Raw genomic sequence first — 27748 nt, forward strand, 5'->3', positions numbered from 1 at the left:
CGTGCTGACCCTACATCCCACAGCACCACCTCATTACCTGCAGGGACACCATCATTTCTGAGGCCGTACCAGTGAGGTGTTTTCTTCGGCACCCAGTGCTGGCTTGCGATCTCTCCTCACTACTTGTTCCCTCCCGCGCAGCAAATTGTGCTGTCTCCTCAGTTTTGCAAAAGCAGATGGCAAGAAAAATAATTCCTCCACACCTTTCTCCAGGAAGTCAGACAAAGCTTGGGATAGGAAATAAAGGCAAGGGAGCAGCTGTAGTTACTTTCTCCAAGAGGCGTGAGAAAGAGGAAGCATAATGACTCTGGCAAGTATCTCTGTTTCCTTCTTTTCTGTGCCTTTGAAAGCCTGGGAGGAAAGAAGTGTGGGTGTCAGGGATCCTTCAAGCTGTCTCCATTTTAGGTCTAGAGAAAGTGTTATTTGCAGAATCTCTGACAGGAGCTTAAAAAGCTTCGACATCCTCCTTACAGCTGGGGAGGTGTGTAACAGAAGACGTTTCTTCTGTGTCCTCCTCATCTGGCCCAGGGTGGCCTTGGGGTTGAACGGCTAAGGTGCAGAATTATCTGGCATTGGGACACTGGATGAGGGACACAGGATCAGGAGGGTGGGAAAAGCTGCAATCTCTTGGCAGCAATTAATTTAATTTTTTGAAGCACATATAAATTTAGGTTATTTGCAGGAAAGAATAGAATCTCCCGGCATAAATCAGGATTCCTCTGCGTGTATGAATTGAAAGCACTGTTTCTGAAAAACTCCACTGGGTGAATGCTTTGTGTTTTAAGAAAGGGGGAGACAACCTAAGACCCGACGTGACGAGGAGGAGGAGAATGCTTTTTCAGCGGCTGGGGCCAACAGGTGTGACACAACACCGGCACTTAAAACACGCAATTAACAAAGCCGGGCATCGCGGAGACCGACACGACCACCACAGCCAGGACGGCCGCCGCCAGGCCGCAGGCCGCCCCGCCCGCGGCGCCCCTCAGGCCGCCCCGCCCCGGCCCCGGCGAGGTGCGGCGCGGCGCTGCCCGGCAGTCACAGGGCCCCGCCGCCGCCCGCCCCCGCACCGCCCGCCCCTTCCCGGCCGTGCCGGCGGGGAGCGCAGCGCGCAGGCGCCGCCGCGGAGCCCAGCCGAGCCGAGGGAGAACGGGCCGGGCGGCCCCCAGCCACCGCCGCCTCGGGCGCCATGTGGGTGCTGCTGGCCCTCCTGGCGCTGGCGGCGCCCCGCCGGAGCGCGGCCTCCCCCGGGGAGCAGCCGTCCGCAGGTAACGGGCCCCGGGGTGGGGCGGGACGGGACGGTGTGGGCCGGGCGGCAGCGCGGGCCCGGAGCCCTTCGTGACCGAGCGCCGCCGTGGGGCCCCCATTCCCCGCCTCCCTGGCGCGGGGAAGCGGCGGTGCCCGCCCTGTCGTGCCTGGCCGTGCCTGGCCTTGCCGGCCCGAGAGCGAGCGGCCGGGCGGCGGCGGGGAGCGGAGTCCCGCTTTGTTCGGCTTCAGCGACCCCCGTCGCCGGGGACTGGGCCGCGTTGTCCCACCAGGGCGAGCCGATACCGGCTGAGCTCTCTCTTTGGGGCGAGGTTAAGCTTTGCCGTGGAAACGACGTAACGGCATGGAGGTCAGTTCTGGTAACACAGCACCGTCCCTGCGTATTGAAACCTCTCCTCTGCCTCGATGTTGTTGCAGGCTTAGCCTCTGACTTTGTGGTGCCCGTAACAAATGGTTGCAGGCCCCTAGGGTAAGGCGGCTGGTAGCAGCTCTCACTTCAGGTGTTCGTGCCCTTTGTCACGTAAAGCAAGAGTAGGTGCGCGTAGCACAGGCCTGCCTCACCGTGCTTTATAAATGTATGCCTGTCCAAAAAAGTGGAGAGGCTGGGAATTTCACAGCAAAGATAGGGAGTGCGAGACCTGGGAGTCCGAACAAGGCATCAGGATCGCTGCCTTGACCACAGGTGTGGGGACACCTTTCAGCCGAGCGCTGAGGGCGAGGAAGGGTGGCCTGCCAGCAACGAGCGGAGTTTTGTCTTCGTTTGGGCAGAGTCGTTGCAAGTGAATGATGAAAGAAATAATCAGTCTGGTTTAAAAGTGTCACTTCAAACTGGAACTGGAGATTTCTGCCTGATAGCTCAGGTCAAAAGAGAATATGCATTTAATTTTTAGCACTATTGAGAGCTGTACACAGGGCGTTGCGTGTCAAGCCCTTCCATGAAGGGCGTAAAATAGGAAGCACGCCTACACATTAGATAAATGAGCAGTAGTCTCCTGAGTTTTACCCACAAAGCAAGGTCCATTTACCTAAAATGCTGCTTGCAGTGGGTCGCAGAAATGCTGATTATGTCCCCAGGCTTCTTGGATTCTGCAGATGGGACTTCATGCAGTTTAGATCCATGCCCAGGTGGAGTGACTGAACTTGGTTGCCCCTGAGGGTGGTCCACACCGTATGGAACTTTGGAAGACTGCTTAGGTTCACCTGCTGGGGACTAGGAGCAGTAAAAATAGTAATCTGCCTGCTGACTTCTCCCTTGGTAGTTTACACCCTGAGTATCCAGTTTGGTGGCTGATTGTCAACCAGTAAACCTTGCAGGGAACTTCGCCCCCCCCCCCCCCCTTTAGCAGTAAGGATGTTTGATATATTAAATACTGTCTTTTGAGGTCTGACTTCACCTGTTTTGAGGCTGTGCTTTTATTGCTAATAGAATGCGTTACTTTTACATTGCATTAAGCAATTTTAAGGTAAAAACACAATACTAGTAAATCACTTCTTGTAAAACAAATCTGCCATAATCCAGCCTAGTCCAGCACAACAGCTACCTTGGTGTAAGACTACAGAAAAACGCTGTGATGTAGCTGATGTATGGCAGGCTGCCTAGAAGCGAAAAGCTCGTTTTTCTGTATGCAAGTGCAGCAAACCCTCAGATGAAAGGAGCAGAATATACTTCTGAGTTAGGTTTTGAAAACAAGTAGAGTTTTCCTGCTGTCTGGCACTCAGGTTGGCCACAGGCCCTATAACCATACCCTTCAGAGACTTCATTGTTTAAGCAAAAACTTAGGTTTTTAGTGAACAAAAACATGATAAAGGGAATTCTAATAGATATTGCTGTGTATTAGCTGAATGAAAAATGCTGGTGTTATCTGTAACGATGAACTAATGCCATGTTCTTACTTCATTGTTACATTGATGCAAGCAGGCATGCTGGCTTACAGTGGAAGGATGAAAGTAGAAGGGGAATTCTAAAGCATGTTTATGATTCTTTTCTTTGGCAGGATAGAGTGATTTTTTTTTTTTCTCAAGTTCTTAAGAAAATAGGGCTTTCAGTGTGCCAGTAGTGTAATACATACCTCAAGGGCTGAGTGTGTAATGGGAAAATGCCCAGCCATCTTCATCTTCTGTTGTAGGGCACAGTTTTCCTTAGAAAAGACAGACAATGGCAGATGCCTGAATAGCTGAATATCAGTTTCCCACAGCTGGGTGCTTAACATGTCTGCATAGATAGGTCTATGACTCATCAATGGAGCTGGGCACCTGGTAGAAATGCTCAGTCTGCATTTAAGTATCCTGAAAGAGGAGGTCCCTGGTGAAGATTACAGTAGAAGTAGAAGATTTGGAGACTGTGATAGCAGTTCATGTGCTTCTTGCATATTGAAAGCCAGATTACCAAGGCAATGTGCATACTTCATTTTTGCTGACTTCCTGTTGTGTGTGATGATCTTGGTGGTCTTGATTTGTTCTTTTATGGTTCAGATTTTTAGCAGTGACAGCAGTTCTGTCCAGCTGCAAACAAAAACAAATTAGATGATAGAAAGTTCTGTATTTACATGTCTATTATAATGACTTCTTAGCTATAACAAAAGGGAAGAATAGTAATAAAAGATAACACAATATTTAGCTTCTACTGTTACAGCAGTATTTAAAATGTCCATCTTGTGTGACTTACTGCGGGTGTTTTAAGATGGTGATCTAGGTCTGTCTCTCCTCTCAGTACAGCATACCACCTTGTGGAGATTTTTATCATCAGCAACAGTTTTAAGAGCTCTGTGGAACAGTATTGAACCTCTGAGCCTGGAGGAAATAAACCTGTTGTAAATAGAAGCTGTAAAATGCACTAAACACTGTGTATAGTGTTTATTCCTGATTCCTGTGAAATAATTTAAGTACATTTTACTAGATATTTAAAAACTAGTAGCTTTAAATTTTACTCCGTCTTCATACTCCCTTCATTTGTAAATTGAATGTGGTTCCCTTTTTGTACTTGAGATCTTTTGAGAACTTCTGACAATCCATGTATGCTATGTGGCTGCTGCCACTTAGAAGAAGGCTGGGCAGGTACCAGGAACAAAATTCTTCAGCACCTTGCTGCTTGGTGTTTGCCAGTCTGTTGAGCTTCCCACCAAAGCCCCAGTCTACAGGCAGTCTTCCCTCCAGCAGTCTGACAAGAGCAGGAACTGGGCTGTTTAGTGCCTGGCGTGTCAGAATTGCATAGTAGAGATGGATGCATGCCAAACCAGGTGTGCTACCCTGAAAGGGAATGCGGCAGTGGACAGAGCCCCCTGTGTCCCCATGGCATGTGCTTGGTGCTCTTGCAGCCTGTGCTGAGCAACGTCCTCTGCCTGCTGAAATTCTGTCCTGCAGTTCTGGGCAGTGCTCCTAGCGCTCTTCTAGACCCCAGATGGCTGTACTCTTCATTAATATAGGCCAATTTTGTTTGATTCAGAACAGTTTGAAGTAAGGCTCTAATTGATCAAAGATGTCTGTTCTGTAAAGAAATACAGCTTTCAGAAACAGGCTAAAGCATTTTTGCATGCTATTTTTTGCCGTTAGCCCAGACTTGCTACTCTGAATCCATTTTCCAGGCTACAAGCTGCCTTTATTACACCTTTTGGGTTTCTTCCATTGTGTTTTCCTGCAGAACCCTGCAGAAGCATTCTTGGGTAGTGCAGGTTCATCTGATCTTGTTTCCCTTCTCCTTCAGTGGTGGTGAAAGCTAAGGGGAATCACTTTTTTATGCTTGTGAAGTCCCCAAAGCTGCTACCCTTCCTGGATGCAGTTGAAGTAGATAAATGAGCTCAGATGGAGCACAGGACTGGCATAGGGAAGGCACACCGTTTTCCCACTCGGGCCCAGAAGGGACTGATTTGTTAGGATTGTATCTGTCTGTCTTTTAATAGGCTAGATGATGTTACCCACTTGGCATGAATCCACAGCAAAGTTCAAACTATTGTCCTTCTTGGCCTATTGGCTTAAAACTGTTTTCCTATGATGTACACTTGGGTTATAAGGATTTGTTTGTTTTCATGGAAATCCAAATAAAGGAGCAGACTTAAAAGATGTCTTTACTTGTTTTCTCAGTTTGTCTTTTTAAGCTTTCAATCTGTGCTTTCAGTCTGTGTTTCAGTGCCTAAATGGTGTTTAATAGGCACACGTAACTTGAGTGATCTCTGGTTCTTTAAGTCGCTCTTGTCTCAGATAGCTGTACAGTACATTGTAGCCTGATGACTCCACAATGTAATCTGCATTATTGCACTTACAGTTAAATTCTGCTTGCATGACCAGTGGTGACAAATGCCTCTGTGTATACAGTAATGTTGGCCTAGTGGCCTCTGCCAGAATGACAGAAGGAACTTTGGTGTTGCACAACATATAAACATCAGTTTAAAAGCTGTCTCATTTTTGTGTCTCTGAAATGTCCCGTTCTCCAGTTCATTGATTTAATTTTTGCTGTTGGTTGATGCATTGCTGAGGTTCAGCGAACAGGTGGGATATCTTCATACACAATAAAAAAAAGTCCTTCTGTATATGCTTTAAAAATAGATTTTATTGAATATATGGCTGCTTCAAAATTCTATTTTGTGAGTGCTTTCCATAGGTAGTATTATTCAGGAGCATTTATATAGTGAACCAGACAGTTTACTTTCAAGCTGATGTAGAAGCCTTTCTCAGTTTGCACGTGTCTGACCCTGCTGAGGTTTGTGAAAGACGTGCGGTGTGATGGTTTTGTCTTGGGGAACTGCATGTACAGAACAAGACAAGTTAGACTTGTCTTGCAGATACAAGAAAGCATTTTCTGGTTTGATAGATGCTTTTGAAGCAGAACTATAACATATATTGTGTGCAACTAGTGGATTAGTTCTGTCAGTTATCTATCTTAGTCTTAGAAGGTGCAACTAGGTACGCTTGTTCCTGTCACTTTGGAAAAAAACCCAACTAAACAAACAAAAAACACCAACCCACCCCTTATTTCTTAGCAGCCTGAAACCGAGCAGCTGATATTTGCAGTAAAACAAAAGTCTTTTGATGGCATTTGGTTTTTAATTTCCTCCCACATGTATTTCCTTCCTGTCCGCTATGCAAGTTTGCTGAAGATATAATTGTCTCCAAAACTTAAATGCATTAGTTAAGATAATTGCACATTGAAAGGATATTTGATTATATACAGAATCATTAAGGTTGGAAAAGAGCTCTAGGATCATCAGGTCCAACCATCAACCCATGTCTCCTGAACCACACCCTGAAGTGCCTTGTCTTTACATTTTTTTGAACGCCTCCAGGGATGGCAACTCCACCACCTCTCTGGGCAGCCTGTGCCAATGCCTGACTACTCCTTCAGTGAAGAAATTTCCCTTAATATCCAATCTAAACATCCCCTGGCCTGACTTGAGGCCTCTTCCTGTTGTCCTATCTCTTGTTACTTAGGAGAAGGGACCAACACCCACCTCACTACAACCTCCTTTCAGGTAGTTGTAGAGAGCGATAAGGTCTCCCCTCAGCCCCCTCTTCTCCAGGCTAAACAGCCCCAGTTCCCTCAACCTCTCTTCACAAGACCTGCTCTCCAGACCCTTCACCAGCTTCGCTGCCCTTCTCTGGACACGCTTCAGCAACTCAGTGGCCTTCTTGTAGTGAGGGGCCCAAAACTGAATACAGTATTCAAGGTGCGGCCTCACCAGTGCCGAGTACAGGGGCACGATCACTTCCCTCCTCCTGCTGGCCACACTATTCCTGATACAAGCCAGGATGCTGTTGGCCTTCTTGGCTGCTGGCTTATGATAGTCACACCTTCTGAGGTCTTTGCCACCAATATGGCTGCAATAGTTAGTCTGGATTGTTTGTATATGAATAAATATTAACATTTCTGAGTTATGTGTGTTGGTTATAACCTGATACAGGTAGGACTTTGCTGAGATAAACTGTGTGGTTGCACTCCCATGTCTGTTCTCTATTAGGAGCTCAACTTCTTAATCACCCTGTGATCACGCCTGTGTTTGTTTTTACCCTCCCCTTACTCCTACCTTTGCTTTCCAACATTCCAGTTCTTTATCTCCTGAAAATCCAGGCATGCTTAATTTCTTTTAGTACTCTTTAAAAAAAAAAATGTAAATCTGACAGAGTTACATTTGCCTTTTATTCCTTTATTCTCTGAACACAGAGCTGTTCTCTGAAGTTCCTCTTATGTTGTTCCAGAATGCATGTAATCCAATTTCTGCGTTTCTGTAAAAAAAAAAAATAATTGTTCTTGCTGACATGGCTGTTGTCTTTCTGTCAGCCAGTATTGATGTATTACTATGTATCCATTAGACCCCTTGAGAGACCAGATGGCTGGTGCCTGTAGAGAATGAGGGAAGTGGTACAAGGGGTAATAAGGTGTCATCCCTTCTGAAAAGAGAGGGGGATAATTCTTGGCCTGTGAAACATAGGGAGGTTAATGAGGTGAGAAGAGGTGTGCTATAAACCTATTCCTTTAGTGGCTTTTGTTTGTAAGTAGGGTGATGACTTTTAGCTTCTCAGCTCATGCTGAAAGGTATCCTTTAGGTCTGTCTTGAGGATATAGAGTGAAAGATCAGACGGGGAGATAGTGCTTGACTAACTTGATCACTGAAAGCAAAGTTCTTAAAGGTGAGGATGAAAAGGATAAGCTGATTGTATGTGTAAACTCCTGTAAGCGATCAAGGCCAACCTGTAGTGCCATCAGAAGTCTTGATATGTTAGTGGTGACATTCCTGGTGGCTGGTAAGGTGGTTTATATGGTGGTATAGTTTGTGAAGAAAGTTGTCTTTTCATGAGGAAAGCTCATTTTCTACTAGTTCATTGTAGTCTTGCAGCTGAAGCATGTTAAAAATCATCCCTGGATGGAAGAGCCAAGAATTAGGTTGAGTAGTCTTTCATGGAGCTGCGGAGGAGTGACTTGGTAGATTCTTTTTAGTTCTAGTTGGTTGCACAGCATTTGGAAGTACTTCAGAGTACTACATTCCTGTGCCACTCCCCTCCCAGTTTATACTTGTGCCCAGTATTACTCCATCCCAAGTGCAGAACATGGCATTTGGACTTGTTAAATTTATCCTGTTAATCATTGCCCAATGCTACAATCTGTCTAGATCCCTCTGCAAGGCCTCTTGTGCCTTCAGAGAGTCAACAGCATTTCCCAGTTTAGGATCATCATAAAATTTGCTTAATGGTGCTAATGCATCTAGATCACTGGTAAAAACATTGAATAGAACAGGCCTTAGAACTGAGCCCTGAGGAACACCACTGGTGACCAGTTGCCACCCAGATGTAGCCCCATTGACTACAAGCTTTTGAGCCTTGCTGTGAGCCAGTTCTGCTCCTCTCAGAGTTGGACAATATGTCCAGAAGAATGCTCTGAGGGGTTTTGTCAACCGGAAAAGGAAAGGTAAAGAAAACGTACCCTGCCTTATGAACAAGAATAGAGATGTAGTATCAACAGACAAGTTGAAGGCTGAGGTACTCAGCAACTTTTATGCCTCAGTCTTCACTGGTAACCTCTCTCCTCACCTCTCCCAAGCCGATGGGCTGCAGGATGGAGACCAGGGGGATAAAGCTTCTCGCACTGTAAGGGAAGATCAGGTTCATGACCGCTTGAGGAACCTGGATATACACAATATATACTACGTGCATTCTGGAACAACATAAGAGGAACTTCAGAGAACAGCTCTGTGTTCAGAGAATAAAGGAATAAAAGGCAAATGTAACTCTGTCAGATTTACATTTTTTTTTTTAAAGAGTACTAAAAGAAATTAAGCATGCCTGGATTTTCAGGAGATAAAGAACTGGAATGTTGGAAAGCAAAGGTAGGAGTAAGGGGAGGGTAAAAACAAACACAGGCGTGATCACAGGGTGATTAAGAAGTTGAGCTCCTAATAGAGAACAGACATGGGAGTGCAACCACACAGTTTATCTCAGCAAAGTCCTACCTGTATCAGGTTATAACCAACACACATAACTCAGAAATGTTAATATTTATTCATATACAAACAATCCAGACTAACTATTGCAGCCATATTGGTGGCAAAGACCTCAGAAGGTGTGACTATCATAAGCCAGCAGCCAAGAAGGCCAACAGCATCCTGGCTTGTATCAGGAATAGTGTGGCCAGCAGGAGGAGGGAAGTGATCGTGCCCCTGTACTCAGCACTGGTGAGGCCGCACCTTGAATACTGTATTCAGTTTTGGGCCCCTCACTACAAGAAGGCCACTGAGTTGCTGAAGCGTGTCCAGAGAAGGGCAGCGAAGCTGGTGAAGGGTCTGGAGAGCAGGTCTTGTGAAGAGAGGTTGAGGGAACTGGGGCTGTTTAGCCTGGAGAAGAGGGGGCTGAGGGGAGACCTTATCGCTCTCTACAACTACCTGAAAGGAGGTTGTAGTGAGGTGGGTGTTGGTCCCTTCTCCTAAGTAACAAGAGATAGGACAACAGGAAGAGGCCTCAAGTCAGGCCAGGGGATGTTTAGATTGGATATTAAGGGAAATTTCTTCACTGAAGGAGTAGTCAGGCATTGGCACAGGCTGCCCAGAGAGGTGGTGGAGTTGCCATCCCTGGAGGCGTTCAGAAAAACAGATAGACATGGCACTTTGAGACATGGTTTAGGAGGCATGATGGTGTTGGGTTGATGGTTGGACCTGATGATCCTAGAGCTCTTTTCCAACCTTAATGATTCTATAATTGCATAATTAAAAGCCATGTAGCTTTTACTGGTAGTTCAAATATGTTCTGGGATTTAATTTTCCACTCTTTTGTTAAGCATAGTTTTATTTGTATAATAGTACATAAAAGTAAAATTCTGTAAGACTTATTACACTGTGCCTTAAAACTAAGTACTTGAAGTAATATTGTGTTTTGACACCTCTTCTGTCAGCTTGTCACCTTTTTATTTTCTTGTGGTTTAGAATGTGATGATTGGGTTCCTTTTTTCCAATAACTGAAATACCCCTTTTGTACATATTAAAACATAACTAAACCACAGCACCAGTTGCAGAGTGATGTATGCAACGTGTATCAAATCTTTGTGGTTAATAGCATATCTCAGCCTCTGTATTACTTTCTGTGGAGTGTTATCTTTGTGGTCTTGTTCTCAAGATGTGAAAATTGTTTACTTTCCCTCAGAGTATCACAGAGTGAATTTGGAGTACTTGCTTTGTGAACAAGCAGCAGTGTAGAGCAGGTCAAATATGAGTTTCCTGTCAATGTTTCACAGAAGCTATATTAAGAGAATGTTAAGGATGCCAAAACAGGCATTGAGAAGCTAAGAAGTAACAGTTAAAATCAGCTGACTGACCTTCCTTTTTTCCTCCTCCTGAATGCCATGCAAGAGTCTTCAGTAGTTACAAGATCATGTAGTTTTCCTTCCCCTGGAGCTACTCCCTGATATCACTGTCAATGTTGGTGCTTAGAACAGAAGCTTGCTGTGTGAGGAAACTATCAATGCTGCTTTTTATTTTTGTATTGCTTACTACATTACCTCTGATATTTTTTACTAAATGTACTTCAAATGCTTTCCTGTATATGGAACTACATTACAGCTTCAGTTTTCAAATCCCTTGCAAATGTTAATAGTTTGTTATCATCACAGCTTTCTAAAAATACTGCTAGAGTGGTAAAAATGGCATTGTCTCAAATTCACGCTGAATCCAAGCTTTCCTCAGCAGGCCTGTTGTCTTCTGGCAAGGCTGAGCCAAGAGACAATAGGATGCAGTAGGACTCCCTTGGAGCACAGACCCTCATGCTGCAGCTTTGGTATCCTCTCTCCCCTCTTCTGCCTTCTCCATCCCCGAATCCCAATTCAGTTTCTGAAGAGCAAGAGAAATCTACAGGAGCTGGGCTAATCTCCTCTAACTTCAGTAAATTCATACTATCTGTCTTGCTGGTATATCTGTATAATACCAACATAGGGGTATAATCATCACAGCTTATGAGCCTGATATGGGCTATCTGATGGACTTGCTTTCAGTGGGCATGGGTTATCTGAGGTTCTGGGTTGCAGAGAGGAAGAAAGCTGTCTCTGTAGGAGAGAATAATAAATCAGCTTTCAGGGCTCATATCTGTTTGTACTGGTGACAAACTAGTCTATTTGGGGGGAAGTATTTGCAATTGTTCTGTCTAATTTTTCCAGTCACTTCTAGCATGTTACCTTTTGCAAATAATTTAAAATCTATCTGGCTGTTCTTAGGTTTGACTAGGTCTGTTTATCAAAGTGCAATTGTTCTGTTTTTTCTAGTGCCTTCACCAACGCATGTTGTAGTAACATCCAAAAATTTCGAAACTTTCTTGAGGTGGAAGTACCCACCTATGCCTGAAACTTCTCGTTTTATTGTGGAAATCAAACCTTACACGTAAGTTCTTATTCTTTTGTCATTTCTTGTACCTGATATTCTCTAGAAGCATATAAAAGCAATCCGTCCATGGTAAACACTTTTTTTTTTCTATGTGGTGAAGTCATGTAGGGTGAAGGTTGCCTAAGTAAATTAAGGTAAAGTTTGTCAAACAACAAGATGGTTGAGGTTGGCAGGGACCTCTGGAGGTCATCTGGTCCAACCCCCCTGCTCAGGTAGGGTCACCTAGACCTGGTTGCCCAGGACCATGTCCAGATGGCTTTTAAATACCTCTAGGGATGAAGACTCCACAACCTCCCTGGGCAAGCCCTTCCAGTGGTCAGTCACCCTCACAGATATTTTGTCACAGGCAGTGTACTGTACAATATTGTGCAATCGAAATTGTGTTAACTATTACTTGATCTGTTTTACAGATTAGGTTATTATAAGATCATCTCAACTTGTGTGAACACTTCAGCTTATTTTTGTGATGTCTCAAGGGAAATAAACGATCCTTTTTCCTCTCACTGGCTTCGAGTTAAAGCTGTTGTTGGGTCACAACAGTCTGAGTATGTTGAGACAAAGGAGTTTATTTTGCAAAAGCATGGTAAGTTCCATCATAAGCTAAACCCTGTAATTTAAAAAGTTAATTATCCTTTTTGCTGTATTACTGTGTCTCATTTGGGAATACCATAAAGTCAGGAGGCCAGGATGAAATGAAGCATGATGGTTGTTCAGTAGTTCTGTAGTTCTGCTTCTGTAGGGACTGTCTAGCCCAGTCACTGTGGTATCTGCATATTTTTTTCAAAACTTCTAAAGGCAAGAAGAAATGATGCTGATGGTGTACTCTGTGCTTCCTTCCCACATTCTGCCTGGTGCCCCAAATACCAGTTTAGGTTAGGAAACAGCCACTTGGAGCTGTGGACCTTCAGGCATCATTGAAGCAGTATTCGGGTGGCTGGTGATGCCTTGCTTGACACTAATCCCATGTACTGACAGCTTCAGGTATCTAGATACTATCTGGAAGGTGTGGGAGTCCCCTGTAGCCAGATAACTAGCAGTGACTCATTCTTCATGTAAATCCTTTGGGCTACTTTGGGAAGAAATCAGCGTTTTTTCACATCAGTATTGTAACAGTAAATTGTGTGTCTAGACCCCAGGCCAGCCTGTCCAAAACTGTGGGGCAGGCCCCAGCATTGCATGGGCAGTGCAAAGCAGACACAAGAGAGTGAGGAAAGACTGAGAGACTTCCTTTAGGACTTGCTTCCTTCTCAACGTGTAACTTTCAGGCATGACATTACCCATGAGATTCTCCCTGGCTTGGGCTGTGCTATAGATAGAGCTGGATTTCAGCATTGTTGGAGCTGAGGAAGTAGAGTCTCTGTTTTATGCTATGATTCCCTCCCCACTCACCATTCCCATGACCTGAAATCAGTGACAGGTTTCTAGTGTTTTTTCAAAGCAACAGAGGTCGTGGTAACAATACTGAGTTTGATAGTTTGCAGAAAATTGATAGCCATGTATGGAGGAGAGAGACAAAATTCTTTTCCCATTGAAAAAGAAACTCATAATATTCAGTCAGATCATTAGACATGAAAAATTCACATAGGCCACTGCCATGGGAAATCAGGCTTCTGAAGTACTGTTGCTCAGGATGAGATTTGTTTAGGTTTTCAGATAGCCTTTGTTTCAGTACAGTATTGTTTTTAGCTGAGCATGATTTATGGTGGGATCTAGTCAGCAGTATTTTGTGTTCTGTTCTCATTCACATATATATGTTTAATTGCTTTGTTAGTTTTTTCTGTTGTCAGCAAGCTGAATTTTTATGGCCTTACATGTATAGGAAAGTTGGATTGCTTAGCAGTGGAATTCTGCACAGATTATCTCAGTTTCTGTTTTAGAAGCAGATTCATGAATGTATCCAAACACCTCTGTTGCTTCTAAGTTGTACAATATTAACAGCATTCAAATAAATGTGTGATTCTTCTCAAATCTCTGAATTTTGGAAAGCTTACTATAAACAGCATATTTTATGTTAAAAGCTTTGGCCTAATAGCAAAGGTGCAATGTGTTACAGGAAAAATAGGACCTCCAGAACTGAATCTCTTAAGGCAAGGTGATAAAATTGTGGTTGATATTTACCATCCTGCATTCCCATCTGTGGAGCTTTTTCCTGGGATTGAAGGCACTTTTTCAGATTCCATGTACTTGGTGACTTTTTGGGACACTAAAAATAAGGTAAGTTCCAAAATGAAAACTTCAAATTAAAAATACTTATTTGCCTTGAACGCATGAACAAGGGGTTCACTCCTATGACACACAGAGCCAACAGGTACCAAGAAAACAGTTGAACATAACACAGGACTACTGAAGCCCTAAAATGTCAAGTGAGTTGCGGTGAGATATATGACTGGAAGGTCTGAACTTCAGTTGTCCAAATCGACGTCTTACAACAAAAATAAGGTTGCATTAGCTGAACACAAGATAGTTACTTGATCCCACGCTATTGTTTCCACATACATGCTAAAACATTGGTTATTTTACTTGTGCCCCTTTCATTCAAGATTACATTTCAAGATATCGATACCACTTTATTTGGCAATCATGGAGGGTGAATGTGAGGGAAATGATAGTAGGTATTTTTGTTTACAGTTACCTTTTCACATGCATCCAAAAAACAAGTTTTGTAAGTGAATTAGGAATGTGAACCTAGACTCTGAACAGCACAAATTTTAGCTGAAAGCACTACGGTCTGATCGAATATGACATCTTAAGGTAACTTGTAAGCTGATAGCTGAAGTTCACACAGCTTTTGCAAGGCATATAGACAATGTAGGAGTCACATCTAGTAGTGTTTTCACATTTTTGGAAGTGTTGGAAAGTACTGTAATATTGTTGTACTGAGTCAAATGATGTAATGTGACTTTCATTTTTTGCAGAGTAAAGAAGAGTTCCATGAAGAAAACTGTACACAGTATAAATGTAGCCTCAACATCCCAATTCCTGCTGAAGGTTCCACTTACTGTGTTTCAGCACAGGGAAGGTTGTATGACGGTCTGATGATCGGTGCCCCATCAGAAGAAAGATGCGTTCGTGTTCCACTCAAGCAGACACTGAGTAAGAGGATTCTAAAACAGTAGTAAGAACATACTGAGTCTGACCAGAGGTCTGCTCTAGCTAAGTATTCGAGCTCTGATGTAGCTATGGGATGACTTGGATGCCTATGGGAGAATATGAAAAAAAGGGAAAACACAGTCATTATGTTCCAAATACACTTTCCCGGTTCTAAAGATCATGTATTATTTCCAAGTAACCCTGAATTTTTTTTTGGGGTACTTTTCCTGTTTCACTGGTGTTATAGAACCAGTTTCCATTGCACCTGAACATTGGTGTAATTAACATGACAGATGAATCATTCACCAAGTTATATTGTTTTCAGAAGCATTGACTCTGTTCTAACAAATGGCATTTTGCTCAGTCTCATCACTGAGGAAAATGTATATAGACTTTCTTGAGTTAGAAGCAACTATAAACTTGTGATCATAAAATTGAGGTATTGACATCTTCTAATTAAAGGGGACAAAGGCAGCCAGTGACCCAACTCCTTATCTCTCATAATCTTTTACAGAATTTTTAATGTTACTTCATTATGGCCCAAAACCTCACTAGAGAAAAGAGATAAAATTGATCGGAGCAGTTGTGCTCTTTCTTTTACACAGAGGAAGAGTGGTATGATTGAGGGGGAGGACAACCAGAGGAATGAGACTACTGGAATCTTACTAGCAATAGTTAACAGTTCTATGTTTTGGAAGATTTCACACTTTAGCTTTATTGTACATAGACTATGTATAATTATTATGTCAGTTAATATGCTATCATGTTGAAAACATACATATCTGTTCATTTCCATCTGTCATCTGTAAGGAACAAAAAATGAGTTATAAAATTTGTTTACCTCTACAAAAACACTATTGTGTTTATATAAATCGAATATTTTCTGTCATTTTAATTTTTAACTGATATAATGCTTTATAAATTGTTTTCTTGAGTGAAAGATGATGATAAATTGACAAATTCACACATTACAGCTAAGCATTCTGAGCTATTGCAGTTTCTGAAATTATTCTAATTAAAAAATCACTGCTGTATATTTTTCCAAACTTCTAAGAGATTTTGCTCTTTAACTTCTTAGGCACACAAGATATCATCATTCTGTCTGCTGTTATTCTGAGCATGAGCCTAATTTTGACAGTATGTTGCGGCTGCAAGAAACTAAGGAAGAAGAACATAAAGCTGCCTAAGTCTTTGGTAAGTTTCAGGCTTCTTACCTGCATCAGATTTGTAATATCCAGCTAGGTAACTTTTATAACTATGGCATTTTTATGGCCTTTTCCCCTGTCCCCTGCCCATGGTCTCATAGATGTTTAGGATTTATACCAGTTTTAATATTCTGACAGCCTCTGCAACCAGATGCCTTGTATTTGTTTTACAGCTAGACTTCAGTCTCTTTTTAACTGAAATAGCAGTAGTTGGTCTAGTTTGAGAACTTAGTTATTAAAAACTCTGTGTGTGTACATAGACAGGCTTGTATTCCTTCTAGTAGCAGAGACACAGAATCACTGAGGTTAGGAGAGACTTTCTGAGACTGTCTAGTCCAACCCTTTTGCTCAAGCAGCATCAGTGAGAGCAGACTGCACAGGACTTTGTCCAGTTGGGTTTCGAATACCTCCAAGGAAGGGGACTACGCAACCACCCTGGGCAACCTATTCCAGTGTTTAACCACCCTTACAGTAAAAATTGCTTTCTTACATTCAGATAAAATTCCATGTGATTCAGTTTATGCCCATTTCCTCTTGTCGTGTGCCTGGACACCTGTGAGATTCCTTCATTACATGACAATATTGTGATACTGTTAAGTGCTACAATGTTGTTAACATGATGGCACAGTAAGGGGAACTGGGAAGTAATAGTGCTGTAGGAAGAGGGAAATCTGTTCTCACACTGAGCAGTCACAGGGCAGAGATCAGCAGCTGCTCTACCTTAACAGCTCCATGTAGCTGTCCTTAGGGAACAGAGTGGATGTTCCTTAAAGAGGAGCAGCAGCACTCCTTGCTTTCACATCAGGCAAGAGCGGAGTATCTGGCAAGTACTGTTGTAATGTCCTCCTGATGTCTCATTAGTCCAAGCAACTGATCAATCAGCAGCATTTGAAAGAGCTTTCAAGAACTGCCATGTGAGGCTGTTAAATGGTAATCATATCAAGAGTGTATCTTCTCACTGGATGCAGGAAGTCTCATAAGATTTCTAGAGAAAAGAGGCAACGATTTCAGTTCTATGTTCTTCAATTTCATGACCCTTTAAAGTGACCCCTGCATAGTGCAGTGGTAGCTTAATGTCCAAGATACCCCTGGAGCCTACTTTCTTTGGAATAGAATATTAGGAAGCAAGATTGGTCTGGCTAAATGGAGATATCTGAGCCAGTGATGCTAGCTAGGTCTTTTTGTAGCAAGCAGTAATCTAGTCCATCAACATGTGCAGCACAAGAGGATTCATCTCATTATAAAATAATATGCACTTCTGGTCAGACAAAACACTCTCAAAAATGCCTGTTTCTTGCCATTAGCTGTGACGGAGCCATGTGACTAGTTCAGAGAGAGCTATTCACACTGTAAACTTTAAAAAAAAAATCAGATGGGAGAAGCCTGGCAGAATCTGCAGCTAGACCCCAATATCAAAACGTACTGTAAAAAAAGTGAGACACTGGAGATTTTTTTTTGTCTTCACACCAGTATGTAGCTGACTGAATACATAACATTATGTCCTACATACACACACTTTGTGAAGACCATTCATTACAGCAAAAGACAGCTCCCCCAGAATGACAGTGCTATGCTCAATGGATCCATAGTTACTCTGGCTTCCCAATAGCACTGGGAATAGCATCTAAGGGATCAGGAAAAAGAATATCACAGAGAGAACGTGTGCTTCTTAACTCCTGTGAGCTTTCTGATGGCGTGCTCCAAGTTCATACTTTAGCTCACCTTGTAAGAACTTATTTGTGTGCCTATATTCTCAATTTACTGGGCTATATGTTATTTTCTGCTATATTTTATGCTGTATGTTATTTAGGTTCCCATGTACCACAGCCTGGTTCACATTCCACATCATCCTTTGCTGCTAATGAGCTGAATGAAACCTCTAACTATAAAGATCATTACCTGGGTGGTCAAGCACTGAGACAAGTTCCCCAGGGAAGTGGTCATGACTCTGAGCCTGTCAATGTTCAAGAGCATTTGGACCATGCTCTTAGATGTATGGTTTAACTTCTAGGTTGCCCTGAGTGGAGTCAGGAGATGGACTCTATGGTCCTTGTGGGTCCCTTCCAGCTCAGGATATTCTGTGATTCTGTCCATTTCCATTGAATTCTCTAGTGACAAATATAAATTGCAGAGCTCTTGAAGATAGTTTCAGTGCAGGTGATATGAATATTGTGGGGCTGTAAAATGAATAACTAGTAATTTAGGATTAATTATTGATTATTTTTACAATTAATAACTTAAAGTAATGATTAAGTAATGTAAATAGTATGAACAGTAAGTTTAATGGTAGCAAGTTATCTCTGTAGACTTCTTGGAGGTGGGAGCTTGTCACTGACCTTTGAATGTATACTAGACTTTTCTTTGTATACAGATTATGACCATTGCGCTTTACCTCAGCTTGTCTGAAATCAAAACGTCTAGGGAGTTCTTCCATGTGTTAAAAGGCTAGGCAAGATGTCCTACCTTTGGACTGCTGCCTTCCAGTGATCTGCTTCCAGGCGGCATTAAGTAGATGCTAAAACATCATTTGACTGACTTTCAGCAAGTTGGAATTCTCCAACAGAAGGAAAAATAAGAAAGAGTAACCATCAAGCACCTGCATTTCCCGAGAGTCTTATATACCCAAAGAAAGAAAAAAAATCCATTGTCATTTACATCTCAAGAACTTTTATGCTGTGTTTGACTCCCAAGAATAACATGTCAGTCATGTACAGGTTCTCCTTCCACAGTACAACTGTCTTTCAATATGGGCATTGAATTATTACCTTCATTAGAGAAAATGTTAATTTCAATGTTTTAAACATCCTTTTTCATATTAGGATCCCCACAAAAAAGTAGGATTACAAGACAATTTTTGTAAGAAATCCTACTATTCACAAGAAGTATTTCAGGAGGCCATCTCCTTCTACCCACCGTCTTTAGTCATTCCAATTTGTCCTATACTGGATTTTTGTTTTAAGATTTGTAATAAGGGCTTATCCACTTTAAAAGGAGCGTGGCCTTAATTTACTGATATGCTGTGGGCATCTCCCTCTGCTTTAACTTCACTGTCTCTTTTTTCAGTGCCTCTTTTCTTTAAATGGTGGCAAATATTTTAGTAGGCAGAAACCACCCACTCTATAAGATAAAGACTTATTGAAAAGCATCAACTTTCATTTTTAGCTCATACTTAAGTCAAATTTTCTGCTATCTGCTGATGCTTTTCCTGAGCCTGACAGGAACGACAAGGCTGTGTTCTATCTATATATTTGTAGAACACTTATGGATATTTATGAAACAGTAATTTTCTTTGTGACTCTGGCTTTTTTTGGTTATACAACATACATTTTTTGATTGGAGAAATTGTAGTTGTTCCTGTAAATTTTGACTGGTATTTGTCAAAAATAATTGTCATCTTACAAGAGAGATGCTGCTTCAGAGACCTTTTCTGAGGATTTTTCTATAGGGCAGTAACATAGTCTCCTATCTATACATTTACCCAGCATTAATTTGTTGTGGAACCATGCAAAGGCCATGCAGGTTTTGTCAAGGTCCTCATAAGATTTGAAATGGACTTCCCAAATTCGTCTCCAGAAAATGTGCACCTGAAAATTACTGGAAGTTCATAGGTAGACAGGCCCATAGAAAAGAAAGATAAGAAAGAAATTGTTGATTACCTTAACTGCTACAGATTCCTTGGGATATGTTATTTATATGTATCCTTGACCCTGGCTTCCACTGGTGTATCTCCCTAGTCTGTTGAGACAGTGAAAGACCTGAAAGCTCAGGTGCTCTCATTGGAGACAGGAAGATATCTGAGCACCTGCACATGGCAGGAAGTACTGCTGACATCCAGCTTAAACTCACTGGCTCTCCATTTGCTAGTATTAGATAATGTGCATGGAATTAAAATATTAACTTACCTATGGTAAATAATTTTCTTCAAAGAGCAACCATATCTTAATTACCCTTGTTTCTTGATGCTTTGAATGGTATTCCAGTTAGTGTGGTAAGTTGTGATTCTTCTCTTTGAAGCTAGAAATAACTGCATCAATAACTAAATTGTCTTGTAGTCATGACTCAGTGACTCTTAAAGAACCTTTGGTACCAGGAAACCCGCAAGGGTTTTTTCCTTCTGATGGCTTTCTTCTTTCATGGATGGGAATAGGAGTGTTTGTACACCATCTTGCTTTGGTCAAAAACTCACCAAGAGAAAAACGGGTTTTCTTTTTGAGGAAAAAAGTCTTGGATGTAGTTGTATGGAGAGTACTTATTTTATCTTCAGGGTCTACCTCTAAGCATTGTCGGCTGGCACGGTGAAATGCAGAACCTGTGTAGAGTACAAGGCGTTCCCTTAACACGTTTTAGGACTATGATTTTTAGAGCCATGTGAAAATCCTAAAAGGACAGAAACAAGAACTCCTTGGTTTTTGGTTTTAACTTTAGTACAGCATGTACTGGCATGGGGAGAGATGGGAAGCTGTAAATGCAGCTTTCAGCCATAGTTTCTGTAGCATTTTGGTGTCGTTCACATTCCTCAAGTATTCCAGTTTACACAGAGAATTATCTTCTCTTGTCACTTACTGTGTGACTATTGAGTCAGATTATTGCTATCCCAAAAAAACCCTACATATGCTCGTCTTTTTGAGGTCAGTGTCAGTGGAGCATAAGTATCCAATATTTTCTCATGTATCTGTAGAAACAGATTTTCAAAAGGTGCATTAATCCTACCAGCTGTTCATATCACTTTCAGTATCTACGTGTTATTTATTGTATTCTGGTTTCTGCAACTATGTTTTAAGCATCTGCTTCTTATGAACAGGTGGTTTCCATACATGCTCATGGAAATTACTCTGAATATTAATTATATATTATTCTGACTGTTTCTGCATAACAGAAAATTAACATCCAGAGAGAATGATGGCTGAATGGCAGCTCGGTTGTAGTGTGGTATATTCTCAGTGTCAGGAGCCACCTTAATGTATTTCTTTACTAGTTTTCCAGTGACAGCCCTTGATTCCGAAGGGGTTCTCGCCTCACCTTGATGGTGTTAACACAGCTGTTTGCAAAACCCACTTAGATTACAAATAACTGCTCTCCGGGGAGTGTTTGTTTGCTTTGTGGTGGTGTTGGTTGGTTGGGGTTTTTTGTGTTGTTTTTAAACTCCAGTAGTTTCATTGATCCAGCATAAACCACAGAACCATCAACAGATAACAGGGCAATCGAGGGAATAGGTATGGGGCTGCAGTGAGAGATAAAGGCAAGTTCTAATGAAGCCAGCACACTGAAGGTATGAACGTAAAGATACAGCCTCACAACCTTCTGATCAGGGAAGATTCTTGAAAAGCACAGTCAGATTTGATCATCTGGTTTTGATGGCGCTCTCAGTCCTTACACTAATACAGACTGGGAGATCCTTTTTGGCTATTAGTAGCTTTTCTTAGACGTTATTTTCCTCCCCTTTTTTTCTTCCTGCCTACTTCCCTTTCTTCCAGATTTGCCTCAACCTGTATTTTCAGTCAGATTATTTTTTTACAAAGTATCTCAAAAAACCAGTGATTGCGTACATTTTAAGAAATTAGCTTATCTATAGTACTTGATAGTCTGTGACACACATGAAGTGAATTATGAAATTTGGAAAAGGACGCTATTAATTGAGTAACCCTTTCTCCCTGTGCTTTCTGTTACCTTTAGGGAACACCATCGTACAGCTGAAAATTTACCCTATTTTGTTTTCCATACCCATTCTTGAAAACACCTTTTGAAAAAAAAAGAATCTAAACAGCCTGAAGGCATGTCATAATCATTTGAAACAAGCTGGAGCCTGGCCATTGAAAGAATTAATATGCTTTTCCTGTAGAGGGATTTCAAAGACAAACATTAAGGCTTCTTGCAGCATTGAGGGAGAGCTTAGTGACACAGGAGAAATAACTAGGAAGGCTTCAGCTTAGATGTGACTCCTGGGTATGCATAGAGGTTCTCATGTCACTTTAAAGATCTCTTCCCAAAGTTCGCTTCCCTCCCAGTTAAGACAGTAGCCACAAAATTTTACAGTCATTGCAAGTTACACTCATTAGTGATAATGTATGAAAGGTTTCCCCAGCTAGTTGGAGTATTACAGCCTCTTCTTCCTTCGCTGTTTTCTTCTACATTGCAAACTTCAAATGACTTAAAGTACAGTGGGTAGCATGAAATGGATTTGGTCTTTGCAAACGTGTTTGCATATAGAAAGCATTTTTGAAAGCTTGCATAACAGTGTTAATGAAATAGTTGAAGTCATAGACAGAGGCTAATGACCTTGCCAGATTCTAATTTTGCTAATTTCTGTTGGGACTGGTTGTAATGGTTTGTATTTTGTATCTTTTGTTTTTACATCTAAACTTTGACAGATGATAAAGCCAATAGGTTAGTAGATTATATGGAACTAAAAGTGATTTTATTTTTTTTTTCCCCCCATTTAAGGTCAGTGTGATAAGAAACCTGAACACAGACAACATTGTAGAATCAAAATCGGAGGCAAAATACACATCTATAGTAAGCATCATGCCGGGCCAGTCAGCATCACCAGCAAATGCTGAAGTAACCTCGCTGGAGGTAGAGCCAAAAGAAGACATTGCTAGTCCTGAGAATTCCAGTGAAGGAGCATCTTTGGTTCCTCCCCCGGTGGCACCAGCCAAAGCAGAAGAGGTGTCTGTGCAGGAAAGCACAGAGGAGGTATCTTCTGGTGATGAACAGAACTGCAAAGTAAAAGAGAGTTATTCCATTTCAGACAGTGGCCAAATGGATATATGCAGTAATTCTTCAGGTCCAGAGGTTTCTGCTACAGAAATACAACAAACAGTCATTCAAAGCAGCGGTCTCAAGTTTTCTGGTTATGACAAGCCTCATGTGCCATTAGATATGTTGATAGACGTTGGTGAAGAACAGCCTGTGATTGCTTACAGACTGACTGACTAACCAGGACAGCTGAAGCGTCTAACTACAACTCAGGAAGAACCGCATTACTGAAGATTATGGGAAGTCTGGGTTATATTATGAGCATCTATGAGTTGTACTTGTTCTGATCCAACCAGAGTAACCAGTACACAACTTCGTCCCATTTCAGGATCCCACTGTACTGAAAGTAGTGCCTGAGAACAGCATAAGAAGTAGAGGGAAATTTGATAGCAATCGCTTCTAGAAGTGCTTGCGTATGTGACATAACTCACCATTTCCTATTTGAAACAGCACTCTGGTTTTTTTATCAGTACTCTATGGAGAACAGACTTCATAAAGGAGTATAAAACAGCAGCTGTATCATTATTTTCTGTTTCAAATCCTTTTCAAAATTAATTCGATGACCATAGTATTTGTCATCCTTCACTTAGTTATGATAGAGATGTGCAAGAAATATTCAAGAATGTTTGCCTTTTTTGGAGGTATTCTTTGCTTGTCTTTTTCTCTTGAAGAGTATTTTTGTATTAAATAAAATCCTACTATTTCTTTTAAGTAAGAATATGCCTATAACCCTTTCCTGTATATCTTAAGAATTTTATTTCATTGCCAAGAACCAATTACTTATAGTCTTTTCTGCAACTAAAATTATGTACTTCCAGGACTGTTACTTTGTACATTCAGTGAGTTAAATGATAGACTTTCTTCTTTGTAACAAGTCCTGTGACTAAAAAAAAAGCTATTTTTAAAAAGCTGTTATTTGTGTATAGCTGCATGGCTTGGATCACGTAGATACGTTGTTAAACTATGTCGCATTCTAAATAACTCCTGTATTAGCATGTTGGTTGATTGTCATTGGAAAGAAGAAAATGTGAGTAATGGATGGTTGCACAAATTCTTTAGAAAACGTTTTCAAAATTTTAAAGCCTGCGTTTGTCCAGAGCATTTTTATCCTAATTCTTAGAACTATATGATTTTTTTAAATAGAATCAACAGTACTTTCTTCCAAGTATATTTTGTAGCAGGTTGAAAATGACTACCATTTTTCCCCCTTTCTATGGCATAACTCAGGAACTACACCAAATTACCTCCCTCTAAAAACACCTCTCAAGACAATGGAAAAGTAGTGTGGTAAGTTGTAGTTCGTTAATTATTGTCATCTGACAGCCCTCTGAATTTGTAGTATGAGATTGTAATTTTGAAAACTGAAGGATGAGTAGTTTATTTTTTATATTTAAAAACTTTAAGTCTGATGCCTGTGATCCAGTTATTTCCCTGTAGTCAAGATTTGATGGGTATTTTCTGTTTGTTGGAAATGTTTACAAGAGTTCTTAATGAAGCTTAGTTCAGAAAAAAATGGTGTTTTACAGACACAAGGTGTTGTATTTGTACAAAATATAAGTCTTTGTTTTAAAAGATTTTTTTTTTTAGAATCATTGGAAATATTTGCATGTTATAGCAGATGGTTTTAAAGGAAAACCAGTATCATAGTACTCTGCCCTTAAGTTTCTTAGTGGCATGAGTATTCCTAAGATAAAGTTAGTTTATACAGCAGTTTCTGGACTGGTTCTGTTCCTGCAGATGCCAGACATTATCCACAGTGGTGCATAATAAATTCCCAAAGATTTAAAGACAAGAGCTACTTTTCCCTTCTGTACTCACAGAAACCTGTTAGCAGGGTTTTGATAGTTTTAGGAAAAGCCAAATCAAACAGGAATTTTGTAGTTATGGTGTAATGGAAAGCCCAACTAGAAAGATTTCACTACGTGTTAGCATTATGTTCAAATGTAGTAAGACCCCCTAGAAACTTTTTCAATGTCATGTTCTGGGTTGATTTCCTAGAATGCTGGTGGCTTATTGCTGAGGATCCTCTGGTGTGTAGATATCTCCATTGCAGAAGTGCAGAGATGAATTCACTTGGTGTTACAAGAAGGCTTTGAAAATTGGAATTAACTTGCACTTGAAACTTCAACTAACCTGACTTTTCAGTTAATAATATGGTTCACCACTGAAACATGCTTCTAGCAGTCTGTCTACTAAGGAGCTGAGCAGCTGCATCTTGCACAGACCTTGAACTTGATATGACTTTCAGGCTTTGTAGGTTCCTTCGTAATGTGAACTCCAGTAAGTACCTGGGGACTTCATAAATGTCAGGTAAATGTTTAACTTAAACTTGGCTCAGATGGGAGAAAGAGGATGTTAGAAACTGTGAGGTTAGCTTTCTTTTGGGGGGGAAGAAGTTCCTGATCAGAAATTTGCTGAGTAGCTCTCTTCTTTGCAAGAAGATTAAATACTCTGGGCAGTAGCAACTGGTACCTTGTTTTCCTTCCATCAGTTTTGTCACAAAAAGTGTTGCTGTTCCCCAAGACAATCAGGAATTAGCCATGGTAGTCATTCCATTTGGTATATCTGCCTCAGAACTATTCTGTCAGAAGTATGTAATTTGTTGGAAGTCTTAGATTTACATTTGTACTGGTGGATGTTGAAACCCTTCATGCTGCTAGGAAAGTCATTAACTAAGACTCAGCCTCTTAAATTAATAAGAGATCAGTAAGTGGTTTTTGTTCTGGAAGGTTTTCCTTTGCTGCCTTACTTGGAAGAGGAATTATATTTTTTGCCTGTGTGAGGGCAGATAGATGCATTTTTAAAACCAGGTGGCTGTCTCAGATTCTTTTCTCTTCCCCCCTGCAATACTACTACATTGTATGTTGTCCTGAATCTTTCAAGTCGCATGGAGCCCAATGTGAGTAAAAGGAACCATCCAGGTGCTAGGATGTAATTAAGGACAAGGATGTCAAGATCGATCAGAAGTGACACAGAAATATATTGTGAGCATATGGGGAAAAATCTGGCACGGTGGTTAGTTACATGTAATGGAAAGGCACCGTTATTCTGTAAGCTGAAAATCAAACATAGGAGTGTGAGTGCTTTGTGCCATACAACATGTGTGTGTATATGCTCACAGCTGACTTCTTGTAACTATCCCAAGGTTAAATGTATGTTTAATGAAAATGTATGAACGGTAATTACAAAAGTAAATCACAAATACACTGAACTATCACCCTCCCTGCAGATGTGTCTTCTGTGTGCTGTGTACTTAACAAGAAGCCAGTAGCACAGGGATAGTTTAGATGTTTAAATTGCTCAAGCCAAGTTGGAAGTTTTATAATTGTGAAAGAAAGAACTCTAAGGGTGTGTAAAGCACCAGATACTTTTATTAGCTGTGACTAGCTGAAAATTTGAGTCCACAGTGAGACGAAAATGTGCTCCTTAGGACAGTAAGCTCTATTTCCCCCAGTCTTGTTTCCAGCAGTTGCCCTGGTTTTAGGTGCTCTCAACACCACTACTAGCAAGTGCATGATGGTATTTCTGCTAGGATACAGTTCAGCAGCCTGCAGCGTGAGGACTTCTTGGGGCAGGGAACATCGAAATGCCTTACTAGCTGCAGCTAGTTAGCCTTGCTTTTGCAGTTCTGTAGTATCATGTATCTGAGCCATATGGTTTGGAAGCTGTCAGGTAGTATTTATCTATGCATTTTCACTTAACTACTAAGTGAGTTTAATAGTTAATCATCTTACGGTGCAGAAGTAGTTTGCTTAAGTTTCTGGGTGGCCATGCGTAGCACCTTGACACAGGATATCAGTGCCTAACATTTACAGGTTCAAAATCATTTAGTATTCATGCAGTTACAGACATACCAGCTGTCCAGTATGACACATGTAGAAAGTTTCACCACTTCAAGCTGCTAGAGCTGCCCTTGTGGTGGCTGCTCAGCACTCCTCCCTTCCTGTCTCCTAAAGATGACTGGGGGGTTGATGGAATATAAGACTCCAAAACATTATATTCTGTGTAAGAGAAATTGCATCACAAAACTTTGCCTTAATACATGACAACATTTCTAAGAACTTCTTTAGTTGTCACTTTTGCATGTAGCTTGCTTTTTGTTGTCAGATCTGCAATTAACAGAAGTATTGTGGCAATGATGCATGCTGGCACAGAAGCATCAAATGTCCAGCTTTTATGCTTTTTCCACAAAAATCAGTAATGCAGTTTAAAAAAATCCTTCTTGTGCTGGTTTTGGCTGGGAAAGAGTTAATTTTCTTTATAGCAGCTAGCGTGGGGCTGTGTTTTGGTTTTGTGCTGGAAACAGTGTTGATAATACAGAGATGTTTTCGTTACTGCTGAGCAGTGCTTACACAGAGCCAAGGCCTTTTCTGCCTCTCACCCCACCCCACCAGCGAGCAGGCTGGGGGTGCACAAGAAGCTGGGAGGGGGCACAGCTGGGACAGCTGACCAAAGGGATATCCCACACCATATGGCGTCATGCTCAGCACATAAAGCTGGAAAAAGTAGGAGGAAGGGAGGGATGTTCAGAGTGATGGCGTTTGTCTTCCCAATTAACCATGATGTGTGATGGAGCCCTGCTTTCCTGGAGATGGCTGAACTCCTGCCTGTCGATGGGAAGCAGTGAACGAATTCCTTGTTCTTGCTTTGCTTGTGTGCGCGGCTTTTACTTTATCTATTAAACTGTATTTATCTCAACCCACGAGTTTTCTCACTTTTACTTTTTTCTCTCCCCCATCCCACCAGGGGGAGTGAGCGAGCAGCTGTGTGGTGCTCAGTTACAGGCTGGTGGGGTTTAACCAAAATACTTGTCAAATAAACTGACGTCTGTGCGAACAAGACATCTTGTAGTGTCCCAGTTGCTTAGAACAGACATGCATATTTGTGTGTAGTCCTTCAATAGTTAAGATTACAGGAAAAGAAGCTTCCATGAGAAGAGCTGTTTTTCTCAAGGCTAGAAATAACTGGTGGCTCTGAAGTGGTGCCATGTAAACAGTTTAGTATTAATAAATAAGAGCTATTGTACTTGGTTCGAATTAATAGTTTCAGCATGTCTTAAAACCCCAAAACTACAAAGCAAACACAAAG

At 41.5% G+C, this 27748-nt stretch overlaps 1 protein-coding gene across 2 annotated transcripts; it reads left to right on the forward strand.

Annotated features, from left to right (window-relative positions):
- The first annotated feature begins 898 nt into the window (after nt 1-898).
- On the forward strand, nt 899-27358 carry IFNGR1 (interferon gamma receptor 1). 2 transcript variants are annotated; one of them, XR_010372195.1, is made up of 8 exons: nt 1067-1265; nt 11492-11606; nt 12020-12192; nt 13663-13823; nt 14525-14702; nt 15778-15893; nt 22346-23947; nt 24659-27358. XR_010372195.1 is itself a non-coding variant. In XM_064447185.1 (7 exons), the coding sequence occupies exons 1-7, from the start codon at nt 1187-1189 to the stop codon at nt 22838-22840; spliced, it is 1317 nt and encodes a 438-aa protein (XP_064303255.1). In that variant the 5' UTR covers nt 899-1186; the 3' UTR covers nt 22841-27358. The 2 variants fall into 2 exon arrangements, 1 of the variants encoding a protein (XP_064303255.1); XM_064447185.1 differs by having other exon boundaries at nt 899-1265; nt 22346-27358.
- Nucleotides 27359-27748: the final 390 nt, after the last annotated feature.

Source organism: Phalacrocorax carbo, chromosome 3 (genome assembly GCF_963921805.1).
Source record: "Phalacrocorax carbo chromosome 3, bPhaCar2.1, whole genome shotgun sequence".
NCBI lineage: Eukaryota > Metazoa > Chordata > Aves > Suliformes > Phalacrocoracidae > Phalacrocorax > Phalacrocorax carbo.